Source organism: Protopterus annectens, chromosome 9.part0 (assembly GCF_019279795.1).
Source record: "Protopterus annectens isolate FY-2018-M chromosome 9.part0, PAN1.0, whole genome shotgun sequence".
NCBI lineage: Eukaryota > Metazoa > Chordata > Ceratodontiformes > Protopteridae > Protopterus > Protopterus annectens.
The window spans coordinates 897,971,867-897,999,304 of NC_056743.1; the positions used below are offsets into that span (position 1 = coordinate 897,971,867).

Genomic DNA, 27,438 nt, shown 5'->3' on the forward strand with positions numbered 1-27,438 from the left:
CTCTACCGGTGCTGGTCTTACTTTTTGACCACATACTCCAATAATTTCAACTAGACACATCCACATATTAAGCTGAGGCAGGTATGACCCTAGCCCTGAGTAGCATCCTGCCATCACCCAGAATGATACCACAGTACAAGGACAAAATGATGGACTTCAACAATTGGCTAAGCTTCTGGTGTTATTTTAAAGGAATCCAGTATCTGTCTGTCTGGGATGACATGATCGACAGACCACGATGCTTTGCCAGAGATGGGCTGCACCTGTCACCATTGGGATTCCGGATATTGGCTAAGGCTCTTCCCACACCTACAGTGCCTTTTTTTTGGCAAGGTTCAAATGACAAATTCACCACTATAACAGGTACAAGCAAGCACAATCTGAGGGTAACACTACTCAATCCTAGAAGTCTAAACCTCAAAATGCACTCACTCGAGGCACTCCTTAAAATAGAGAACATTGACATCTGTGCAGTGACAGAGACCTGGTTCACAGCTCCAGAGAGCACCCCTGCATTACCAGGCTATAATTCATACCACACCTTTCAGCCACCTAACCCGGACCGAGACACTAAAGGCGGAGGCGTGTCCATATTCATTAAGGATGTCCACACCTCCAAGCTAGTTGCTCAGCATAATGCGTCCGAGATTATCCAAGTGCAACTAACTCTGGGTAAGACCACAATCCAAATTGTGGCTTGCTACAGACCCCCCACCATGCCCCAGGATTCCCACTCCTCTTTTCTTGATGCACTGGAAAATATTAGGGTACAACCCAACACCCTAATAATGGGTGATTTCAACTATTCCACCATTAACTGGGAAAACTACTTATGTACCAACTCTTTTGCTCAACATCTTCTGGAATTCATAAATTCCAACATCTTGGAACAACTTATCCACACCCCCACCAGGGGCAGCAATATCCTAGTCCCAGTCATTACCAACATGGGCAAACGGTGTTCCACACCAGAGGTCAATTCCAAGTTGGTCAGATCCAATCACAAGCTAATCACCCTAGACATCCACCCCCATTAGGGAAACAACGGTAAAAAATTTCTCCAAAGCCAATTTCACGTTTCTTAAGACACAAGTGACAAACTTCACAACACCCATGCAGATGGACAATAGAGGTATGATTGCTGAATACTACACACTTTCTAAGCACTTACACGAGTGCATGGATCGTGCTATCCTAACAGAACCAAGATGCTATCCCTCCAAAAAAAGGAAGCCAATCTGGTGGTCTTCTGCCATAAACAAACTCTACAACAGAAGAAAGAAACTGTTGCAAATAAGTGTAAACTCCCATGATTGGATGAACTCTCTTCGTCAGCCTCAGTAAGAAGCAGAGATCCCTCATAAAATCCTCCAAAGCTAGTTATGAAAACAAAATTGCCACTGATTCTAAAGATAACCAGAAAGCACTCTATAGCTATGTGAAGAATCTCAACAACAACACTCAGATCTTCTCTGAGTTACAGCACAATGGCACTAAATACACAGAACCAACTGATATTGCCAACATCCTGGCAGATAGGTTCAGTGCTAACTTTACCCCCCCTCTCACCCCTTAAAGGGTCCATCTCTATACCAGAAGAATGCAAAGTTCCTGTAATCATGGCTGCACAGGTAAAAACCTCACTCTCCAAAGCCAACACCACAGCATCCATGGGACTTGACAACATCCCAGGCTGCATTCTACACAAACTACAGAATGAACTGGCACCCCACCTAAGTACCATGTTCAATCATAGCCTCACCTCAGGCTTTGTGCCCACTGAATGGCACACTGCGACAGTTATCCCACTCCACAATGGGGCAACCACGACAGACCCTGGGAACTACTGCCCCAACAGCTTGATGAGCCTGGTCTGCAAGGCCATGGAACGTATCATGAAACTCATAAAGAAAGACATTGGTAATCTCCAAACTCTGGACCCCACACAGTTCGGGTTTGTAAAAGGCAGATCAAGTCCCCTAAACCTGATAGACTTCTTTGAAGCAGTCACCAAAGCCTTAGATGAGTGTTAGGTGGTTCACACAGCCTATCTAGATCTCACCAAGGCTTTCGACACCACCCCCCACTCTGGAATTATAGATAAACTCACTAAACTAGGTATAAAACCCTATTGTCACAAGATGGGTTGCCAACTGGCTTACTGAAACAACCCACACTGTAAAAGTAGCAGACTCCAAATCTGACTTCAGACCAGTGACAAGTGGAGTACCACAGGGTTCAGTCCTGGGTCATCTCCTGTTTGGTATCTATTTCTCTGAAGTACAGGCTAACACAGAAGGGCTTTGGCTAACGAAGTTCACAGATGACTGCAAACTAGGAGCCATAATCAAAACTCCTAACGATGTGGACATCCTACAAAAGGGCCTCAGTGAGACACATGCCTGGTGTCAAACCCATGGTCTCAAGCTCAATGCCAAAAAGTGCACTGTCATCCCCTTTGGTAAAAACTCTAAACTCGAACTACCACATAGGCGGTAGTCTACTTAACACTGAAAGTGTGATAAGAGATCTTGGGACACAGGTGGACAGTAGTCTCTCCTTTAATAATCACATCACCAACAGTGGTCAGGAAATCCTTCTACGTGGCACATCTCATCACAGAAGGTTTCTCATCCAGAAAAAAAAGGTCATTGTTCCCCTTTACTCATCACTCATCAGACTCATTATAGAGTACAATGCCCCTTTTGGTATGTACCTCACAAGACATCTACAACTGGAAAGGCCACAGAAATATCTCACAAAGAGGATTACTGGCCTGAAACAGATGCCTTATGCAGACCGTCTCAAAAAAATCCAGCTCTACTCTATCGCATATCGCCTACTCAGAGGTGTTCTCTGCCTAACATACAAAGCTATGTCAAACCCAAAGCTGTTGGACATGCTCCACTTAAAGAAATCCCAATCCCTCCGAGCTACATGCTCTAGGGACCTAAACCTTGTCACCACAATAAACAGAACATGCTGGAGGGATAGATTCCTGTCCCAGAGACTTCCCATACTCTGGAACAGACTACATATCTATGTCAAACATAGCTCCTCATTAGCACTCAAGAAAAATCTTGATGATTGGATGGGAAACAGGAAATTCGCCCCGGGGATCACTTCTGTGGCTCTGCTTGACAGGGGCACAGGAAAATAATTTTCTTGGGTGGCAAAATTCAGGGTACCTTTTTGGCTAGGCTTATATAGGCCCTAGGGCCAATAGCCTAGTGCCTACCTATGAACCTATTAGTAAACAAAGAGAAGCATTATTACTAGTCTTGTTTTTCTTTCATTTTTATCTCCGAGACCATACTGTTATGTACTTTTGTTTGTTATTGTATTAATTGAACTCATGTTATATAGCACTTGCCACTTGATGCACCCAATTATTTTCTTTTTTCTGTTAATTCCTCAGTGTGTTATGAACAAAGCATTTTCTTTGTACTTACGCTCATCACATGTTGAAGACTTTTTTTGACATTTTTTCATAGAAATCAAAATAAAGACACAGGGAAAAATATTGCATTTCAGTAGTCTGCTTCCTTAGTCTGTGGTGGAGGATTGCACTACAGACAGTACTGTAAATTCTGCTCCAGGATTTGGGATTCAGTACTTTTACAGCTGTATATACCTGCTTAAAGATGAATTCATGTGCCTTTCTCTATACCTTGCTACTGTTTTTTCCCATTTTTCAAGTCTGACCCAATCTCTATTGAGACATGAGCTAAAAGTTTCTGAAATTCTAACCACAGGACTTGAGCTCCAGTAATGGCTTTATTTGATTGGACCCTCTCTAGCAAGTCTGCTACACCTAGCACAGAGCTACATACACCCAGGGTCTTTTGTTCAAGCCTCTTTAGAGGTGTGGAAAGCCCCAAGGTGTGAGCTACAAGCTTTTCATCAAAAGGGAAGGAAAAAAAAAAAAGCTTTTATTTAAATTCTGCTTATGTATGTTAAGTTGCATTTAATAGTGACGTGTGTAGTTACACATGTTTGTACTTTTCTGCTTTTTGCCCATGTTTTAGCCAAAAAACATATCTGGTTTGCATTTCTTTAGTTTCTTCTGGGACCACAGTTTGTAAACTTCATTTGCAGTTACGGATAGATTGTATATTACTGAAAGATTTTAGCAGTGTTTATATATTATACTGCATTTCTATTTCAATAAGTAGACTTACATGTAAAAGGTAGCGTTTTTGTATTGTGAACCTAGTCTGGGGCCTCAGAACTGTAGCTTGATTCACAGTTGTGGCAGGATTGTGATCAAATGCCAGACTTGAGCCTCATTTCTTTATTTATTACAGTGTTACTGGTAAATGTCTGCATAGTGCAGTGCCTTAGTCTGTGGTGACAGTGCAGTAGTGGCAGTACTATGAATTATGCTCCAGGACTTGTGCTTCGGTACTTTTTATAACTGCATATACCTGTTTAACGTTGCATTCCAGTACCTGTTTACCTTGATACTGTTTATTTCCTCATTCTTCAAGTCTGCCCCAGCCCCAACTGAGATATTATGCTAAAAGTATCTGAAATTTTAACAACATGACTAGAACTCCAGTCTGGATTTTTTTCCAACCCTCCCAGACTTCTCTTGTTGTGTTTTTAAAAGGCTGCATCTCTGGCTTCCACCCGCCATAGTAAATTGACTTCCAAAGTCCCTCCTTCATTCCTTTCATTGCTACTGTCTGTTGTGTAACCTGTTTACTTTCATTGTTTCATATATCATAATACTAAGTACCCACCCAGCAAACCAGTACTGCATTTACACAAACCTCATTTACTACAAATTGCTTCCTGCTCATTTTCCCAGAATTCCCATCTGTTTGGTGCCTTAGACATACTCTGAGAGGGTCCTGAGTTAATCCTGCGCCATTCTTGGCAGATAAGATATTTATTTTGTTTTACACTTCAGTTAACTGTTTAGAGTGTTACTGCTGTAGTTTTGCTTTATTTGTTGATTTGTCTAAAGGTCCCCAATACTTGAAATTTCTTTGTCAATGTAGTTAGGCAGACCACTGAAAAAAGGAGTGATCCGGAATGAATTTTCTCCAGGCTGCTTTCTTTCTTTGACTAAACCTAACCTGCTGGAAAATTGTCTAGCAAGTAATTTTGCACCCTAGTGGCCGGACAAGAATACTTTTGCTTCACCACTGAAGCTAATGTGGCACCAGTAACTATAACTGCGCAAAAGAAAAAGGGTTCCACAGTGATACCTCTAATCAGAGACATGACTGGCTTCCACAACCTGTGCAGGTAAACATAGGATTTTTAGCTTTACTTGACTAGATAGTCCTCACACCCACCAGAGGTTCAAACATGCTAGACCTGGTACTCACCAATATGGGAGAGCACTGCCCCCTCCTGGTCACATCCTTCAACCAAAAAGCTCTCTCCTTCAAAATAAAAATCAACTTGGTATCCCCAAGAAACCCTGTAACAGGAACTACTCTAAAGCAAACTACATGTTATTAAGCCATAGTTTGTCAAAATTCAATGTCCCTCACAACCCAGAGTTCACATCAACCTATGCAGAATGGTTCACAGAGACACAGAGACCCTGTACAACCATGAAAATGAATTTAGAGTGACTTTGTACTTACAAGAAGCAAGCCCAAAACAAACTTTAAAATCAAATCACACTAGTGGAATCATAACCCCTTAAATAGGATATATATATATATATATATATATATATATATATATATATATATATATATATATATACATATACATATATATATAAAACAAAAGAGAAAAAAAGCCATGGCTAAAATCAAGAACAACAACTCCTATAATGATAGGAGCTCTCTAAATAAACTAGACAGTAAACTAGGAGGACTAAGTCCAGCGAGGCCAATTATAAGGTCAAGACAGCCTCACAACTACAAGGTCTTCTACAGTTCCAAAACCTCAAAGGCAACACACATCGGTACCACCTTCATTGACAGATGCGACACATTTAGCTTAAACTTTACCCCCCCAACTCCCCCATGAAATACTAACCAGCATACTCCCCCAACTACTGACAGGGAGCAGGCCCTGGTGACACTCACTAAGGCCAAAAACACAGCCTCAATGGGCCTCCTAAATAGCTTGAAACATGACCTATCAGGACCACTTGAGTCACAGATCAACTACAGACTCAAAACAGGCTTTGTACTATGAGAAAGGGGGAATGTAATGGTTATCCCACTTCACATGGGTGAACAAGCAACTGACTCCAGAAACTTCAGACCTATTAGTCTGACTAATCTAATATGCAAAGCCATGGAACACATTATCACGACAATGATCAACAAAGATATCGGCAATCTTCAGATACTGTACTCAACCCAGTCTGACTTTGTCAAGGGATAGTCATGCCTACTAAACCTGGTGGATTTCATTTAGAAGGTCACCAACGCAATGGACGAGGGGAAAATGATGCATACCGCCTACCTGACCTGTACAATACAATACAATACCCCATTCAGGTATGGATGACAAACTCGCCGAACTGTGTGTAAACCCCTATATAACCTGATGGGTTGCCAGCTGTCTCACAGACAGGATCTAGGAAGTCATAATTGGTGAGACCACCTCCACTAAGTCACTGGTCACCAGTGGGGGTAACCTCAAGGCTCCATACTGGGACCTCTTCTATTTGGCATCGACTTCTCTGAGGTAATGGCTAATGTCAAGGGCCTTTGGCTGACCAAGTGCTTAGATGATTAATAATAGAGTGCCATCATAGCTTCCCCCCATGACACAAACATCGTACAAGAGGGTCTAAGACAAAGAAATGACTAGTGCCAAAGTCACAAATTAAAACTCATTGCCAAGAAATGCATTATAGTGGCTTTTGGGAGAACTGACACCCACGCTAATTACTCCATCAATGACACCTCTAAAAGCTGACCCACTAATCAGGGATCTGGAAACATATTGTAGATAGTAATCTGGCATTTCATCAACATGTGGCCAAAGTAGCAAGAAAATCATTCCATGTCACCCAACTTATGGTAAAGTCATGGCATCCAGGTCCAAGGAAGTCACAGTGCCACTATATTCGGCCCTTATCAGACCCATCATTGAGTATAATACTTGCATCAGCACGTACCTGAGCAGACATATGGAACAGTTGGAATGCTCTTTAAATGGAGAATCCAGGGTACAAATATATTATCCTACATGAATCGCCTTAAAGCCCTCTCTCTATATTCTGTCTCCTACAGGTTAATGAGAGGCAATATATGCCTGGCAAACAAGGCATCCCGGATCCAGCTTTGATGGACCTGTTGCACATCTTTAAAATGTACAGCATCAGAACTAAATCCAAAGATTTAAATTTTGCTTATGACATAACTAAGACATGTTGGTGAGACAGAGATGTGTGTCTCAGAGGATCCCCACGCTCTGGAACAGGCTTCCCATCCATGTGAAGCACAGTCCATCCCTTACCTTATTTATGCATAATCTTGACCAATGGAAAGGAAATTTGAATTTCGCCACAGTTCTGGTCCCCATGTCTCTCATAGATAGAGGCAGACAGTAATGCCCAAACTAACATACCTTCAACACACAACATCTATAAACTTCCTAACTAGCATAGCCCCTCCGATTAAATGCCCATGATACATGAAGCCACAAAGACCCTGGTGATTATTAGCCTAGTACATACTTATGAACCTATAATACAATATTTAGGCAGTTTACCTTGAGTCAGAAGTTCCATGTTCCTGGTCTACAAATATTCAATGTAACCTGCAAAACTTTTCTGGATTTAAATGACTTACATTACAAAAGAGTAAAAATACAAAGTACTATTGAAACCACAATGAGAAATGCTAGGCTTTTTGATTCACAGCACTGTGTGTAGCCTGTATTTCACGGAGGCTTTTGATAGCTGTGCCCTGATCCACCCCTAAACTTCTCCAAACAATGATGTGAGACACATCTGGGAAGTTGCTGGGTGTTTTTTTAACACTTTTATTATGTATGCATATATTCGGTAAAAATATGGGTACACATACATTTACAGAACAGAAAACAAACCATTACAAACCTTTATCATTTTCATACAGTATACATGCATGTTTTTCTTCTTTCGTAGTTATCATTCACGTCATCATGACAAACTGCTCAAGTCCTGCCTTCCTTGAATTTTTACCAACTCCCCCTGATTATTATTCATCATGTGTTGTTCACACAAATTCCATTCACTTCTTTATAATTTGGCTCCTACCCTTTTCTAAACATCCCGCCCTCCAACTCTTTTAAGCTTCTTACAGCTGATTTACATTTTGAGTTCCATTTTATAGTAATTGCTTTTTCACCAGTCAGTAGCATTAATCGTAGTAAGGCCTATGTCCAGGAAATTCAGTTTGTACATCCCAGCTTAAAAGGATCATTCTTTTGTTACAATAGTTTGTTCCCACAACACTTCTAAGTACCTTTTGGGAATTTTTAAATTCTGCCAACTTCTTACATTTCTAAAAAAAAATGTTCCCAACGAACTCTCTCTTTGCCATCATACCTCCAGTATTTGTTATCTGAGAAAAATATCTGAAGTCTGCCTGGGGTAGAAAATATCCAGATAAACTCTTTCATGCAAAAATCCTAAAGTTTCTAGATTTATTTGCATACTTGGGAGCCATACAGATGCCTTCCCATGCTCACTTCTCAGTCTTTATATGTATCATGCATTATTTTACATTTAAGTATCCCCTTTTTAACAGCAACTTCTGTTCTAGACTCAACTATTTATTGACATTCAATTACCAGGAAAGTCCAACTTGCCCATTTTCAGTGGAGGCCTGAGGAGAAAAGCCCCAAAGTATTACAAAATATTTTAAGAATAATTTTGCAGTCTTTAAAAATAATACAAACCCAAATACAACTGAAATAATTATACCAAATTAGACATATGAAAGCATTGGTTAAGAGTAGATTCAAGTTATATGACAATGACTTAACTGAGAAATTTTAGCCTGTTTATAGAAAAATAACAGGTAAGTTAGTATAACACAAACAGGAAATGCAATATGAAGTGAGAGAAAAGCATACTTGTCGTATATTTAGAGAGAAACTGACAGAAGTAAGAAGTGAATGAAGAAGGAAGAATAAGGGCACGTAATATAAAAATAGGTACTTGCCCACATTTAGGGATATAGTTTATCCTGGGGGTGAGCAGGAATTGAACCAGCTTTTGGCTACAAAGTCTTTCAGAACGGTTTTGAATGATGGGAGGGAACTCATCCAGGGCTGATCTTTCATTTAGCATTCCCCTATCACTTTCTGTTTGCTACATACTCTGCTATCAACCACTAATAGGGAAGGCAGTCTCCAATCCAGTCTGCTTGGTCTCAACTCACTCTCTTACCTTCCCTTATCTAGCTATTACCACCCAATACCTTGGCTCCTTTGTTAATTTCCTCTAGGTTTTAGCTGCTTCTTGCCCATTTTCTATGCTCTTACTTTCTCTCATGCCTATTGGTAAAATGCCCCGTCTACATGATGGATTACTTTGTAAAATGCTTCCTGCTACTTTACAAACATTACTTACGGTTATTCTTCTTCTTAAGGGCATTCATCCAAAATCCTGTCTTCTTATTTGGTGAACTCACCTCATTTCAACATCAATTACCCCACTTTGACTTTTTATGTCCTTCTTGTGTTACACATATGAGCATTAACTATGTAGTACTGTAATCCTAAACCACCTTATTATGGTGGAAAAACAACTTGACTCACTTAACTCTTGCCTTGTTTCCCTCCCAAAAAATTACTTCAATTATGTACTAATCACATTCCACAACCTGTTTTTTAAACATGTTTCTGAGTAGTATCCTATACTTCTACTGGAAGCCGGAAGAGTTATGCGCTATTTAGTATTCACATTTTATGGTAATTAGATGTCCAGATTTTTAACTGGATGTTCCTATTTTTCAAGGCCCTTTATTCATATTTTCAATATCTGCAATTTATTATGGGGTATGTTTTGCTGCCAGATGCAAAGTTATGTTAACCTGTGTAAAAGCCACTGTTATTTTTTTTAAACATTACTGGGGAAGGCTGTCTGATGGTTTGTACTTTACGGTAGTTAAATTTTTTGCATTTTGCTTTCTGCAACTTTGTCAAAAAGGTCACAGTTAACACAGTACAACCAGCTAACTGAGCTTTTTTCCTGTTTCACATTCCTCAGCTAAGACAAAGCCACAGCTGGCTCATCTACCTACAACTTTTATACCAAATACAACTCCCTGAAGCAAATGCTTCAGTCTTCACAGCAAAAACAGTATCACAAATCATTTCCATACAGACATTCAGAAAAGGCATAATGGAAATGAATTCTGCTACTGCATTACTAACCAACCAACATCTGACAATCATGCTCTGAACACCTTGCACCTGAGGTGGCTGCCCCCTTTGTCTCGCCCTAGTTAGGCCTCTGAGACAGATGTACTCGACCTTCTGTGGTCTTTGAGTTATTTGAATTTGAGACCCAGTTTTACGTAATAAAGCAAAGCTTTCTGTCTACAAGTCATAACAATGAAAATAAACTGGCAAATGTCCATTTGACAGCATTTCAGACAGGAGTCAAGTAATACTTGAAGTGACCCAGTAAGTTATTACCACTGGGTCTGAAGTAGAAAAATGCTTTAGGCAAAAATACCATCTCTTTCAATGACAAGAAATGCACTTCATAAAGTATGAGTAGCTCAGAAAGACAAAGCACTCAAATGCTAGAGAGTAAAATGCAGATTATTTCCAAGGACTAAAGCCATCTACAGAACCACACAGCAACACAGAACCAATGTTTGCAGCCTACAATCCTGGTCCAACACCACAGATTGGACATCTGCTAATCCACTCTCTACAGATTATGAGGCCATTTGGAATTATACTTACTGCAGTTCATTTCATCAAATGCATCCGCACAATCAATCTTCTGGTTACACCTGCTAGAATTTTTGATGCATGTCCCATCCAAACACTGGAATTCATCTTGAGCACACCTTGTTTCTGCAAAGAAAACAAACACCATAATTATTGCAGTTACCCTTCACTGGAGTAGAACCTAATTTTCTGTAAATGCATGCTGGGTACTCTACCTGCATTACACAAACATTTGCTGCATCACAGGCGACACTCACCAAATGCTGTACTAAACAAAGGATTAACAGATGCACTGTGCAGTTTACCTGCTATTGCACATACAACAGAACTATCTCTACTTTTATATTTGCACTGGCCAGCCTACTTTTTACTGTATTGTAGAACAATGTCAACTGTGTAATCTCTCCGGTCTACCATGTAAAGGGATCACACTAATCTTTCACAACATAGCTGCCACCGTTTGTGCAGCACATATAGCTACTGCCAGTACTAATGTCTAATCCCAAAAGAGTAGCACAACTTTTCACAGTTACACACTTGAAACAACCTGAATACGAGAATTGTTTACAGTTAACAGCCACACTCCCTATGAATATATTTTCAAGGAAACTTCTGAGTACATCTGCAATCTTATGTAGAAAAGTAGTACAGCTTGTGTTCATAAGCTGAACTAGTACAGCAAGGGAGATGATTTTCTCCCTCATGTAAAGTCAAATTCTAGCTACAGTAAACGTCTCATTTAGTTTTAACAGCAATGCTGCTGCGCAGTCAACTTCCTCACAGTAGCACAATAAGAAAATAAGAAAGCTTTGTAATTACTAATGTTAAGATTCATGGGTCATTTTTTTTTTACAACTCTTGTCTTAAATCTACAGTGACATAACTGTAAAAAATGCATAGAGAAAGGGTACATTTTTCTGTCTTCCCATCTGCTACAGAGTGCACGCCACGGCTGCTAGACTTACTAATGAGCACTGGCAAGAAGAAAATCATGTGACAGAGAAACAAGATTATATTCAGTTTTGAAGATGAGGCGACCTACCATCGGTTAATATATGAAGCAAGACAACCAATTAATTAGTGATAGTGCAAAGTTGAGACAGAAGTCCCATCTTCATTACTTATAACACCTAGTCTACCTCTTCTATGATTTACCAATACCGTTATATATAGAAATGGCAACTCCAATTGTAAGGCTTTATAGCCTTTGTGACAGTGTGCCCATGTAATGAAGTTAAGCTGCTGTCATTTACAGAAGGAAGATAGAAACTTTTACCACGAGTTGTTAGATTAAAGAATGAGAAATTAACTCAGGGCGACGATAGTTTCAATATGGGACATTAATTTGACGTTGCCTGATGCTGATAATAAGCAATATTTGCGGTGGCAATTTACTGCAGACAACATATGGACAAGTATACGATACAAATGAATTGTCTTCTAAAATTATGATAAGAACACATTTAAATCTATCCTTCATGAGTTAATTTTCTTGAAGACAAGAGTGCAACTCTATCAGCACTGGTTGCATAAACTTAGATCTAATTGGATATCATAATTATGCTCTGGTGAAACAACTCCGCCTATATCTGGGAAGCTCTATGAAGCTATAGGCGTGATTCAGGATTTGCCAAAGCTAATGCAGAGTGTCCTATTAAAAGCCGTACAGCTATAGTTGATGATTGGACACACATACTAAGCGTCATGTATGCATCATGCGTTAATGGAACCATTCATCTTTTATTTGGGGATTCCCATAAAGTTATACTTGTAACTTAGGATTGGCCATGTAACAGTGAAGGTATCCTATTGGAAGCTGTATAGCCTTAGATGAAGATTGGACAATTGTACTAATAACTTAGATGTGACTGGACGCTATCACCACGAACTAGTGACACAACTTAGTTAATACGTGAGTATTTTTATGAAGTGATATGCGTGAACCAGGATTTGTCATAGCATATGCAAAGATTCCTGTTACAAGTTGAAGTATGGATGTTTGCACTAAGTGTTATATATGTTTTATGCATCAACGGAGTGATTGATTCCACAATAGAGAACTAACTCGAAGTGATGTTGGTCACTTAGGATTGGCTACACAAACAGGGGAGGTATCCTATTAGAAACTGCATAATCTTAGACGAAGATTGGACAATTGTGTCAAGCGTTAGGAAAACAGGCTCGCCATTCGCTGACGTCTTCACCTCATTTAAATAATTTAAGATGATAATGGTTTCTAAATTTCAGGAACAAGTGAAATACCGAACTACCATTAAATTAAGACATAGATCTTACAGAGAATAATGAGAAGGAATTAAATTCGAAAGTGAATGTAGATTGTTAAAACACACAAATTCAGGTATGACTTTCTGCTTGCAGATTATACCAGCAGCGGAGATCTGCTTGTGATTTACCTCGGGGATATGTGCGAACTGATGCAAAGGACTAGTATGTTCATGACCCAAAGTAATAAAAAACTGGATTCAGCACATGATGATTTCAAAAAAAGTTACTTGCACAATACGAATGATTTAATTCCGATTACATGCCCCACTGTTGACCGGACTCTCAAATTAAGAATAGGAATTTCATTTGTTACTATGTTGTCCTAATTTGAATAAAGTAATTTATCTCATTAAATTGACATTGTGCCCTTAGAGAGGATTAAAACTTTTAAAATAAGAGCATTTGTGATGACATTTGCTTATTTTGAGTATACAGTGTATTGGATTCTCCATTTGCTAACAAAATCCAGTATAAGTTCAGATAATGAATCCGGATCTTCACAGAGGCGTGTCAGAAATAGATCAGCTAAAGATGCGCTGATTTTTTTTTTAAACTAGGTGTATGAGAAAGAGTACTGATTGGACATACAGAAGTTGAACAAACTCTCAATGGTTAATCAATTGAAAAAAGTTTTCATTTAAGTAGATCAAACGTCCCACTTAATGATCTGAAGAAGATTTTATCGAAAGCGCTTATCGTTTGTCATTGCACAAGGGACTTTTATTCTTACTTTTTAACTGTGGAATATTAAAATTTATCTCTTAAAGGATTTGTGCACTGTTAGTTATGGTCAGCGTTTTTGAACTATTACTTGCAGTATTAGCCTAGGTGAGCTATCTGTCGCTGTTTTTGCTGTTTATCGTATTCGACAGCTTCACCATAGCAGTGGGAAGATTTTTTCTCATCAACAATTTAAATTACAGCTAGAAATAGCCACAGACTGTATACTGCAGAAAAACTAAACCTTAGTACAGACAAGCTGTTATTTAGTTAGTGCAAGATGACACAACAAAAACATGTTAAAGCTTTGATTTCCCTAGCAATGACAGCAGCAAAAAAAAAAAAAACAGTTACAAGAAAATGGAAAACAAGGCATATACCGACAATCGGCGAAGTAAAAAACAAATGATGGGAAAAGGCAGGGAGCAGAATTTAAACAAATAGAAAAAAAAAAAAAAGGAAAGATTTGTTTAATGGACAAAATGGGACTTGTATTATACAAATGCTACCACAGAGGACAGATACTGAGTCAAAATAAATGAAATTAATTGTCTATGCAAAACTTAGACTGTGTTATAAGCAGAAATGAACAGCTGGTCTTATCCATGTAAAGATAAGTTAGATGTTACTAATAAACAGTTTTCATTTACAAAGTTTGTGGTGGCTTAAAATTATTATAAGAAAAGAAGCAATGGGTGAAAAATTCAGTTTAGCTGGAATGTCAGAGAACTAAAATTGAGGTAATTTTAGTGGTCTAATAGTGTTCATATAATATGTGCTTTAAAAATACTGTAAACATTGGTTTGCTGAGTAACAGGTGCTATTTAGAATTACATTAATAACATTCCTTTGAGATGATGTAACAGTAGCCAGTGTACTCTTGTACCCCCCAAAACTGCCCCATGCATGTGGACTGCACAGTACATAAACAAATGTGTTGAAGTAGAAACAGACATTGTTCTTAAAAAGAAAATAGCTGGCATTCTCATTGTACATAAAGATTAAAAAAGAAAGCGAAACCTAAAAACAAAAAATTACTGTGGCTACTAAAGTATTTACAGCTGCCATTTTATCCACACATCTAACTTGTAAAAGTGGCAGCCCATAATGAAAAAGACAATAGCCTCCCTGTCCAAAATCACTAAAAACAAAACAGAACTATCATATCCCTTAAATTAAACTGAAATGCATTTGTCCTGCACTTTAAATAACAGTACCATAAAACTGAGTACACTTGTCACAAATAAATGTCATTAATATTTACACTTAACAAGCCACCTCACATTCACTACTAGATGCATGTGTAGCCAGCAAAAAAAAAAACACACACACCCTTAAATATCATAACTCATCACTCAAACACTGGTTTACCACTGACAGACCTACACTTTGAAAAAAATAAAAAAAAAGAACAGCTCCATCCCAAACCCTCATTCACCTCTCATTTATGTTCACCTTAACCCTTGCTCTCCCAAATGACGACTCTTTACTACAAAATAATGACTAAGAAACATGAAAAAAAATTGCCTTTACCTCCAAAAGAAGCAGAAATGACAGTGACATGAAAACAATGATTCTGCAGCTACACAGCATGGGATACATATTAGAAAGTTGACAAAACTTTTGGTTCAGGATGTAGCCTCTATCCTACTGGGCAGGCCCACTCAGTACGAAAACAATCTACAGTGTGTACTACACTTTTTTGCTAGTAGATATCAGTAAAGCACCATTTACGCTCAAAATTATCCTTAAGCAAAGTGGCATGTAAGGAATGGTACAGAAGTGGGCTGAATCCCTCTAGTGCCAGTCAAAAAGTGAGGATAAGGAGTCACTACCACCAAAATGTTATGACCAGTGGTGCACCATGAATAGTTTATGTAGAGAAAAATCTGATCTACAGATAACTAGATGACCTAGCTTTCTCTTAAGAAACACTGGCCCTGAGTAATCTGAGTAGAGAAATATTTAACAAACACACACACATATATATATATATATATATATATATATATATATATATATATATATATATATATATGCAGAATACAGACCTTGCCTATAGATGAGTCACCAAGTTCTTTCAAGCAAAAAAGACAGAACAAAAGACCAAGCAGACATTTTTATACATTTCAATTCCTCAGTTGCGATCTAAGGTTTTATTACATCATGTCCTCCTGAAGCAGGACCACCCTTTGGTCAACTAGTGCCCTAGGCAAAAGGGCTCCACAGCGCCCCATCACACCACTTGGTGCCCCCATCCTGGCATACCTACACCATCCATATTACTGGAAAAGCTTCCCTGCTAGAGTGGCGCCCTAGGCAGCTGCCAAGTTGGCCTATGCCTAAGGCCGGCTATGTCCAAAAGGAAGCACTACATCAGGTTCCCCTTAGTTATTTGCTTTTCCAACAGCAAAAGTAGGTTAAACTCATTATAGCCAAGTGTGCCTCCAGGCATTTCTGCAGTTACCTCCTACCTCTAGGCATCAAATACTGTTTGTTCATATTAACATTAATAATTCCAGTACCATGCTACATACAACTTATCAGAATATTTTATCTTGAAGCATACATGATAGCAAACACAACTATATTGATATCTGACCTTTGTCAATGGGCATTTGTTAGAACTGTAAGGTGATAACTTCATTTTTTTAAAGCCTCAAGCCACACCCACTAGGAGTTAAAGGTACACACTCAAAACAGCTGTACTGGAGGGAATAAGTTGACTCAGTTCTGACACCTGTAAAGGGCAAAGGCTTAACTAAACCAACCCAGAGACAACAGCAAACATCAACATATGTTAGATTTCTTTTCACAGTTTTAGTCAGCTAATTCTTTGAAGTGCACTGTTACTGCACTTTATAATATGCTAGCACCAGAGATGAAAGCACTTAAGAAAATTACATTGAAGGTCTTTTCATGTCCTCCTGTGTTCTAAAAGAGAAAAATGTCACCCTTTCCTTGAGCATGGGAAACAAGCACACTTTATAGACAATGTGTATTTATGAAATAAAAAAAAATGCTTTTCCTCAGTGCAACCGCAGCCCTGGTACCACACAGCACAGGAAACTAATAAAGCTCAAACATACAACATTTAACAACAAAAAAAGTGAAACCATTTTTACTTTAATGTTATTCTTAACAGCAACTTATAATCTCTATGTTGTGGGTAATGCAGGTTTATTCATGCCTGGCTTTATCACTTCAGCTTTGCTCTTGTGACTGAACCACACAGCCATGGGGAAACCCAGTATTACCCACACAGGAGAGTTAAAATATGCTGGTTTTACTTATAATGAAGATCTTTTAATGAACTAATATGATTAATTTCTATTTATCATGGATTTCACTTAAAAAAAATTCCTAACACTAAATGTGTGACAGGGTCTTTCAATGTGGAACACTGAGGAACTTTGAGGAACATGAACTTTTTAAGACCTCAAATGAGGTACGTTCCTCGTAATGAGGTACACTTGAGAGGTATGTATGGTTGGGTGTGGGTAATACTGGTAAAATATTCACTCTAAATCATTGTGCTCTAAACTTGTCTTTGTATTAGTGTAGTACCTCGCAGGATGCACAGTAGCAAGTCCCGCCTAAACTCGGCCCGCCGTCCAACTATCTGTGACATCCTAGTAAACTTGTGTGATCTCAGAGTTGGAATATTCAATTAGTGGGAGGGGTGTGCAAGGGGGCTTTCCCCCCTGCAAAAACAAAGGAAAAAAATTAATAGCACTATAACTGCTAATATTATTTTTTTCCTTCACTTTTGCAGGTGGGCAAGCCCCCTTGCACCCCCCACACCCACTGCAAATTTAATATACCATCTCTGAGATTGCACTACATTGAAGAAACATGTAAAATATGAATAGACCATGAATATTTATGCCGCATCTGCATGGCTGTCAGTTATGCATGTCTCCCAAACAGTGACACACCACTTAAACATGTCAATCAATGAGACCACACCCACATCTGCGCACAACAGCCTGCGAGAAACTACACTAACACAAAGCCCCAGACTTCACTGCTGCTGCTTTCTCTAACTGTGCTCATACAAAAGTTTAAACTATCACAATTAAAATGTTGCAACCATTAAGTAACAGCTTGACATCGCCCTGTAATTAATTCCATCTCAAGCTAGACAGAAACATTAGTACTATGTCTCTTTTTCACAAACAAATTTTAAACAAAGACTTACTATTACTGCACAGTGCCTCATCAGAGTTGTCTCCGCAGTCATCGACTCCATTACACCACAGCTTGAGAGGGAGGCAGCGCCTGTTCAGGCAGTGCAGGTAGCCCTTCCTGCAACTGCGACTGTCTGCAAGGAAAAGAAGGAAAAGAAGATTCGTTTCACTGCAAAACCGTAGTTAAAACAGCAGCAAAATAAGACTTCACAGCAATGTGATCAGTTAACCTTTCCTCAGAGAGGATATTTAAGCATGCTATACTGCTCCTCATTCGCTACATATGAGATCAGTGCACCCCACTAAGCATGACACTGAATGTGCCCCCAGGATGTTTCTGAATCTTAGTCTCAGGAATTAACAATCACTACTTTTTTCCCCTAAGATTTTTTTTCAGACCTACACAGCATATTCTACATATTCTCCCCATACAAAGAGCAAACAAACTCAGTTCCGACTGTGCTCTTTACTGCTTTACTCCAGCTGTGCTACTGGTGTGGGCTGCCTTACCTCATTCAGTACTATAGTACTTGAAAGGTAGATAGCACACTGACTTCTGTTACAGTGCAAATTAGCCACAGTACTAAACTTTCATGCTGTTGAAAATAACTGTATAGTAACAGACTGCTGCCTTACTTAAATGGTTTAGAGACGCATTTGCTGGCAATCGGCCATTATCTAGTACCTTCAATGGTGCAGCTGAATTTGAAGGTGATGACACGTGCTATAACTGCCTTAATCTTAAAAAGCATTAGGGAGAATAAAAACTATGTCACCAGGTCCAGATGGACTAATGGGAAATTTTTTGGTAGATGCTGATAGTACAACTAGGTGCCTACTATTTCCTAATTCAGGAAACTGCAAAATGCTGTTACGTTCCTGAATTATGGAGGGGGGTGATTTTTGTGCCCATTTCAAACGGGGTATATGCTAATTCTTTGGATGACTGGGTGCCTACTATTTCCTATTTCAGGAAACCTCAAAGTACCATTATGTTTTTGAATTATGCAGGGGGGTGATTTTTGTACCTATTCCAAAGGGGAATATGCCAATTCTCTGGACAACCTAAGACCTATACGCATTACCTGCACTTGGGGTAAGTGCTTTGAAAGAACAGTTACAGAACTGTTAAGCAACAAAGGAAACATTTGCAAAGACATTTCTCAACATGGCTTCACAGGAAACAATATATATCACAAACTCATTTAAGTTCTACTATAATGTTTGGAAAGTTAACGATTAAAACTTGGCAGTGGACATAGTTTATCGTGATTTTTGCAAAGACGTTTGACACCATTCCTCAAAGCAGAATACGAGTCTGTTGTCCAAATAAAAGGTAAACGAATTTTTAGCAAGGTGGAAAACTAAATAACTTGAGAAAAGAAGTAGCACAATTAGAAAAGGCAATCGCAATTAAAACAGATATGACTGGATGACCATTGGTAAAAGACATCACTACCTGCAGGTTTGCAGATGATATGGAAATTGGAGCTACAGAAAACTCAGTAAATGATCAAACTGAAAAAAAGTATATGTTCAGCCAACTTGTACATTGGGCTAAATTTAATAACATGGAATTTAATGCAAAAAAGCTAAAGTAATACACTTTGCTAAACCAAATAATTGTCATCCTTATGCAAATGGTGATCATAATCTAGAGTGAGTAAAAACAGACAGACTTGGGAGTGCGGATAGATAACATTTTCTTTTTACTGACGCATGAACAATGTCATTAAGAAGTGTTATTATAAAACAAAAAATATCAAGGACCATCAACAGCAGAGAAGCTGCAGTATTCCTCCCAATCTACAAATCCATTATAAGACCTATCCTGGAATATGGCATGGCCATTTGCATTTATAATAAGAAAGCTATAAACAGGTTGGAAAGAGGCTAAATGTATTTCACAAGGAAGATTTACTCTGGGAAAGAATAAAAAAATCTCTCTGTTCATGCTCAACTGCAGACTTGTAAGAAGGGACAGTGATAACTATGAAGCGCCAACAGGAATTTAATTTTCCTCACTGTACTTTAACCCTAGGAATACAAAGAAAAAAATGGTGATTTCAAAGCCAAATTCTACCTTTCTTGCTATGACTTTTCATATTGGAGCTAGAAGGTGGTGAAACTCTGTATCACTGCATTTAAGAAGCTTGAATTCTTTGGTGTCCTTTAAAAAGAGCTAGAGGCTTGGTTGGGGAAAAGGTGTTTGAACCTGAATTTAAAGGAAGCAGACTCACTTGATGACCTAAACTAAGGCTCAGAGTCTACAACTTAAAACACAAAGTGAGTGATCTACAGTGCTGCAATGAAGCACTTTAAATGTAAAAAACATATTTTCATAGCTCTCAACCAATCGGGGACAAACCAACAGAATCAGGGACAAACCCAGAAAAAATCAAGGACAAACAGGGACATTTTAAAAATATTAATACTATTAACTTGAGATATTGGCAAAATAAAAGAATGTTAATTAATATACATTTTGTGAAATAAAAAAATGTATAACTCTTAATTATTGCCATTATTTGGTGAGTATAATTCGCCACCTTTCCTCCAAAAGTCACCAGTTTTAGGAGAGATTAAGGGGGACAGGCCTAAAATCTGAGTCAAAATCGGGGGGATGTCCCTGGAAATCAGGCACAGCTGAGAGGTATGCCTATTTTAACTGAATGCACACAGCAAAAAAAGCTGATTTATGTATTTGGTTGAAAACATTTTTTTCACATTTATATCTTCCTGGTCTAAACGCTCCAAGGAATTGCAGTCTAGCCTACCAGCAGTCAGGAACAGAACACCTCATTAACTGACTGCCAGCATTATAATTCCCATTTTTGCACACATCAGTGATAATTAAAGCTTTTTCAGCAAGTATTCCAGTGATTCTTGATTTGCTGGCTTCCATCTCCAATAATGGAGCTAGTTATTCGGCAGTTAAGGTGCAACTGGCTGCCATCTCAAACTTTTTACCGAGGCAAAAACGACTCTTCTCTAGCTTACATTAAGGATCCTATCCCTCCATGGGACCTTACACTAATCCTTCATGCTTTGTCACGCTTCAGACCTTCAGCGAGGGCACAGTTAAAGTATTTCATACTGAAAACACTTCCTGGACACCATTACATCAGCTAGATGGGTACTCTCAAAGCTCCAGGCACTTTCTTCCCACCACCTTACCTGAATTTTCATAAGGATAGAGTATCTCTTGAGACTAACTCTTCCTTTCTGACTAAATGGTGTTAAAAGCAAATCTTAACCAATCAATTAATCTGCCAGTCTTTTTTGAACTTTTTCCAACAAGGAAGAATACATGCTTCAATTATTGGATGTTCATAGGCCACTCAGATTCTATATTCATAGAACTAAAGGCCAAAGAAAATCAGAACTGTCTCGTTCGACAAGGCTAAGTTGTGCAAAGCAGTATCAAAAGTAACCTTAGCCAAATGGCTGACTACACTGTTTTCATTCACAAGAGTAAAATTTTATCTTTATCAAGACATCTTAAAGCACATTCCACCAGATCTATGGCCACATCATCCACTTTTTGGTCCAGTGTGTGTACAGATGATATCTGTGCAGCTGCTACATGGTTCTATGCTCATAACCTTATGGGTCATTATAAACTGGGCATCTTATCTAGGAATATGGCAGCTTTTGGCTCAACTCTACACTGAATAACCTTCCTTGAAGACCACCCAGGATTCCTCTAGCTGGGGACTCTGTCCCATCGGTTAAGCAATGGACGAAAAAGCCAACATCAGATAAGTATTCACCACAATTCTGCATCTGTGTCGTCTGCGATCATCCTTCCTCACCTTCCTGCCCACCAACCCTCTTCCTTTTTGTCTGTCTCCTAGTATGTCATGAGGGGTATTCCCTGTCAGTCTTGCTATGGGGCTTCCTTTCTTTCCTTCGTCTCCTGTTCCACCCTTCAGTAATAGCTGTTATTTGCCTCAGAGGATGTTACTGGGTTTAAGAGACATTGTTCCTCCCTACCACCCTAGCAGCCCCTTTTTTCTACCAGAAAGTTTGAATCTCCACTTTTCTCCTTGGCAACAGATAGTTTCAGACAAATGGATTTTGAAGATTATTCATCAATGTTACAGATGACAGTAGGATGAAATTCCTCCTTTCCAGGGGGTAATTCCTCATCCTCTGGAACTTAATCTTTTGTTTCCACCTGTCCTTCATCACATGCTGTCCCATGGAGTGCTAGAACCAGTTTTCCCTTCCCAGGTGGAAAAGTGGTTTTATTCAAGGATATTTTTATCATATCAAGAGGTTCTCTGGTTAGGGTGGCCACTGTGGTGCAGAGATTAGCATTGTCGCCTCACAGCAAGAGGTTCTCCAGTTCAATGCTTACCTGGGGTGGGTTCTGTGCATGTCCTCCCTGCGGTCATATGGGTTTCCTCCAGGTGCTCCAGTTTCCACCCGCATTCCAAAGACATGCAGTAGGTGGATCTGACACTAAATTGGCCGTAGGTGTGAGTGTGTGCACGTGAGTGGTACACACGAATTACCGCAGCAGGGCTAGCTACTTGACTGTGTGAAAACTTGGCTTGAGATGACTGTCACTGCAGAAGTGACACACCAACCCCATGTGCAAAAATGGGAAAAGGGGTTTGAGGATGGATGGATTAGAGCACAATTATATTACAACCTGAAATGTAAATAAAAACAGATCTTCATAAAGCTTATTAAATCACTGACATAAATAAATCAAAAGCACTTACTGCAGAAGGATGGCTTCTCGTCTGATCTGTCTCTGCAATGAGGAATGCCATCACAAGTCTGGATATAACTAATGCACTCTCCATTTCCACATTCAAACTGATCATACTGCGGACAACTTGTGTTTAAGGCTAAACAAAATAAAGGTTTTAGTTGGGACAGTGCCATGTGTTTTGTTATGCTACAGCAAAAAATATGGAAACATTGATACTAGTTAAAACATGAGCAATGTTGCTGTCAGTCAGTCACAGTACAAATCTAAATTCCCAAAATCTGATCAACAGCTAAAGGCCATATATGCAGCCAATACACTCAGTAAGTTAGCAGTGTACCTTTCAATAATCACTAAGGATGATTTACCATGCTGAGGGACCTTGCAATACTAATTCTCATAAAATACACAAAGAAATAAACTAGCAAAGGGCATCTTGGCTAATCCTTCAGCTCCTCTTCAATGCAACATGTACCATTAAAAGCAATTTCTGCCAACAGAATCTGGACTGTAGTAACTGTGGACAAATCTTTAAATAAATTCTAATCAGTGCGTCACTAAACATTTCCATAGAAAACAAAGCTTTTCTTTCCAATCAGAAAAGCAAATTAACTTTAGGTTGCTAAAAACTGTTGATTTTATATGCTGTGATGAAATAATAGACTAAACTACTGTGAAATTACATGCAGTTTTATTACAAACTTGACTACCAAAACGTGATCCCTAATAAGAATGAGAAAATTACACAGTATTAAAGGAACAATACATGTAGAATAGTGTTCAGAAAGAGGAGTGATGTTTAAGGGAAGGCAGGAGCTGAACAATTCATGGAACAATGCAGTGAATCCGAATTGTGAAAAAGGAAGTATTTGCATGCTGCATGAAAAAATGTTTAATATGATTTACTTTATTGTATATTAATGTATGCGTATTTGTGTTACTGTTTTAGTTGTGATGTTTAAAAAAAAAAAGTGATCCCCAATAATCCAAGAGCAATCCTTTCTTTTGCATTACAGTGCTACATTACTTTCTAAATTCTAGCCATTTCTTCTAGCAAGCAAGCGAAGTCATCCATTATGAGACCTTAAAAAGAATAAGTTATCAGAAGTATTTCTTTCATAACAAGGAAATTTAATGCCAAAGAAGTAGAACAGGTATGTATGATGCAGTCTGATGTAATACAGCAGTGCGGTGTAAGAAGCTCTGGGGAGGCCTGCATAAACTGTAAGCAAGCAAAAGTAATGAAAGACTTACTTTCTGTGGTATGCTGCCCAGAGGCAAGAATAGTTAAGGCAGCAAGAATAGTTATGCTTCAAGCTCTAGTGCTTAAGATGACTGGACTAGGCAGAGCTGCAAGTGAAAACCAGAAATGTTATGAAGTGGTGACAGCTGCATTCAAATGGGCAAAAAACAGGGTGAAGAAGCCCTGCCTGAAAGGCAGCACAAAGGCAATTCGAGTTATGACTATGGACAGAGCGATAACAACAGGGGATGGGGATACAATAGGGTACTCAGTGGAGGACAAAACCTCCTTGGACATGAGGGGTGTACACAAGTAGTGGAAATAAGCTACTAATGTTGGGGGGATAAAAGGGGTTGGGGAAAACAAGGCAGGAGAAGAGTGCCAGTTTTTTTCTGTTTTCCTGAAAGCTTTTTCATGTCATATCTGCAAACCAAAAAGCTTCCCCACATCAGCCTACCCAAGTTATTCCTCCCCATCCTGGGTATTGGTGAGAGGGGGCAGCCAAGCTGGTTCTTATGCCTTTCCTAGCAGTGAGGGAATTTGTCTTATTTTGGGCCTCACTCTGCCCTTAGTGGTTGGCATACATCTGCCTCACCTCAGAAGCATACTACATCTTGTCCCTAAGTGTATATGCTTGCTCATACACACATGCCCAACCTATGAGGACTACTAGAACTGCCACTTGAATGCCAAGCACGTTTCCCTGTCATGTGTCATTGGTAATGTGCAAACCTCCACACATTCATCGTAGCACGTCAGTCTGACTAGGATAAACATCTTCCTTCAACCAAGATGGGAGAGCTAGCATATGTCACTCACTAACTTCCTCACCTGCAGACTCTTCGTGTCTCTGAGATGCTACTCAAATTTGGGTTATGTGGTTTCTCTCTCTTTCTCTTTGTGTTCCACAGAGCTGGGTTTATGTTTTTTTTTTTTTTTTTAACTATAATCTCTTCAGTAGGCAGCTTAGGTTGCAGCACTGCACCGTCTCCCATGAATCCTCACACCACCTTAATCCACATATTTTTGGAGAGTTAGTGGATTAGCCCTGTCTGACACAGTCACTGGTCCCTTGTTTAACTGGTGATGACAACCTGTGGAAGGTGAGACAATAAGAGCCTCCACTGCTGCTTGCAAAAGCCATTAGGCCTAGTGGGCGCTCTATCCTTTACGTTCTAGCATATATATATATATATATATATATATATATATATATATATATATGCATACACATACATATATATGGTTTACTATCAGAACTGCGAACGTCACTCGGTCGAACGTTGTATAGTCGAACGCATATGGTCGGAAACACAAATGTCAAAGACAGTATAATCAATCGGGAACGGTTTTACCATGGGTTGAGGTAGGTGTACAGTATAATACCCTACTACAAACATCCTCCCTACCTCGACCCATGGTAAAACCGTTCCTCGATTGATTATACTGCTTTCGACATTTGTGTTTCCGACCATATGCGCTCGACTATACAACGTTCAACAGAGTGACGTTCGCAATTCTGATAGTAAACCCATATATACATATACATACACACACATACATACACAAACATATACATACATATATATATATATATATATATATATATATATATATATATATATACACACACACACATATATTTACAAAGGTTACTGCATGCAAATGAAAAATGTAGTCCCCACCCCATTCTGGGACATCAGTATCTCATTCTAGTGAACATGCCTAGTCTGCTGCAAACTGCTTAGCCTACAATATTTATGGGGACGCCAGGTATAGGCTTTTGAAACACTGGAAACATAGTGAAGGGGAAAGATTCTTGGAGATCCCTTTTCAAAAAAAGAGAAGTGTTTTTCCTTTGGGTTAGGCAGATACTTCCAGTTAGATTCAAACTGGTTTAGCATAGGGAGGTACAATATAACTGGAGGACCTTTAACTCTCTAGTGACATACTGAGAACATTTCAAAAAGGGGAGTATATGGCTTGGTTGGATACAGACAGAGAGTTATTTGCCTGTTAGTAAGCCTGGTATTTGGGATATTATCGGCTGACTGCTTCAGCCAGGGAGTTTAATATACATGATATTCAACCAGATTTCCAGACAGACCTAGTAAAGTTCTTGACAGAAACAAGTACAGACTCAAAAGTTTGGATACCCCAAAAAATGGAGAAATAGAAGATTGTAAGAAAGAATGGTCCAGGACTCTGAAGACAGAGGTTGACCGGGTTGACCTACTTCTTTGGCACAAAGTCTGAATGATGTCCACGTATACCAAAAAAAGACAGGTGGACTTGCAGCGGCAGGTCAGCTTAAATGCTTTTACATGCTAGTATGCATAAATCACATGTTCCCCCGAGCTTCCAATGAATGCAGGTGATGCTGCAGCAGCACAAGCTTGTAGATGTGCATGTTTTGGGAATGCTCAACATTGGTAACTTCAAACACAAACTCATGGGTTACTAGACTCTATTCTTGCAGAAGTTATGTACTTCTAGGGAAATAGTCATCTGGAGGCTGGATGAGCCTCAGCAATTACCTGCAGATCAGGAAAGAATGCTTTAAGTTACAATGACAGTGAATAAAAGTGGATTACTAGAAAATGGAAGCAAATAGCAATCCCAGACTTTACTGATCTTAGCAAAAGAACAGATCACATAATGAAAATGGAGGGCATGGATCTCACTACAAAAGCCTGCATGCGGGTATAGTGCCAGGTAAGCTTCAAGGTTAGCTTCAGGAATGTTAGGTAGCAGATATCCAAAGAACAAAAGAGGCAATAACAGGCGAGTGTGGCACACCTAAATGTGGCAAAAAGGTGGCTGCTGTCTTTTGGAGACCCCTTGCCCAAGACTGTACATTCTTCTTTAAAACATACTCCATTAGCAAGAGTTGACAGGAATTTCATGAAAATCACAGAACAAATGTTTATGTCAGTTTTTTTCACTTTCTACTGGAGATGAAGAGCACAGTGTCAACTAAATCTGCAACAGTACAGCTACTGCAAACGTTATTACCATGTAAATTTGAGGGTATTAGAGAAGGTTAATGCTTATGTAGAAATCTTAGTGTGTGTATCCTTTTGTAAACTGTTGAGACAGAGTTTTTTCAATTGCCTATCACTGATTCTTTAATAAATAAAGATGTATGAAAAAATATTAAGATGTGTCCTTTATCCCCATCTTTTCCATACCAAAAGGATGGGCCTTGCCAAGAACTAGAGGACAACAACCCTCCAAAGGGCATTACAGAAGAACCAGGGGTCAGGACTGTTGAGTGACCACCCATAAGACATCTGGAGTGAACACCCATAAAACATCTGGCATTATAACAAGGTACATAACCTAATTTCAGAGGGAACCATCGGTCATCAGCCCAAGAAATACTAAAGGAAGGA

General features: G+C 39.1%; 1 protein-coding gene across 1 annotated transcript in view; it reads right to left on the minus strand.

Moving 5' to 3' along the window:
* LRP1 (LDL receptor related protein 1) overlaps positions 1-27,438 on the minus strand; it is a 2,772,300-nt gene that overhangs the window by 870,156 nt on the left and 1,874,706 nt on the right. Inside the window, exons 46-48 of the mRNA XM_044083629.1 lie at positions 22,811-22,939; positions 18,089-18,211; positions 10,894-11,007 (exon numbers count right to left, since the gene is read on the minus strand). Of these exons, the coding sequence (XP_043939564.1) occupies positions 10,894-11,007; positions 18,089-18,211; positions 22,811-22,939 (366 nt within the window). The remainder of the gene's footprint in view (positions 1-10,893; positions 11,008-18,088; positions 18,212-22,810; positions 22,940-27,438) is intronic.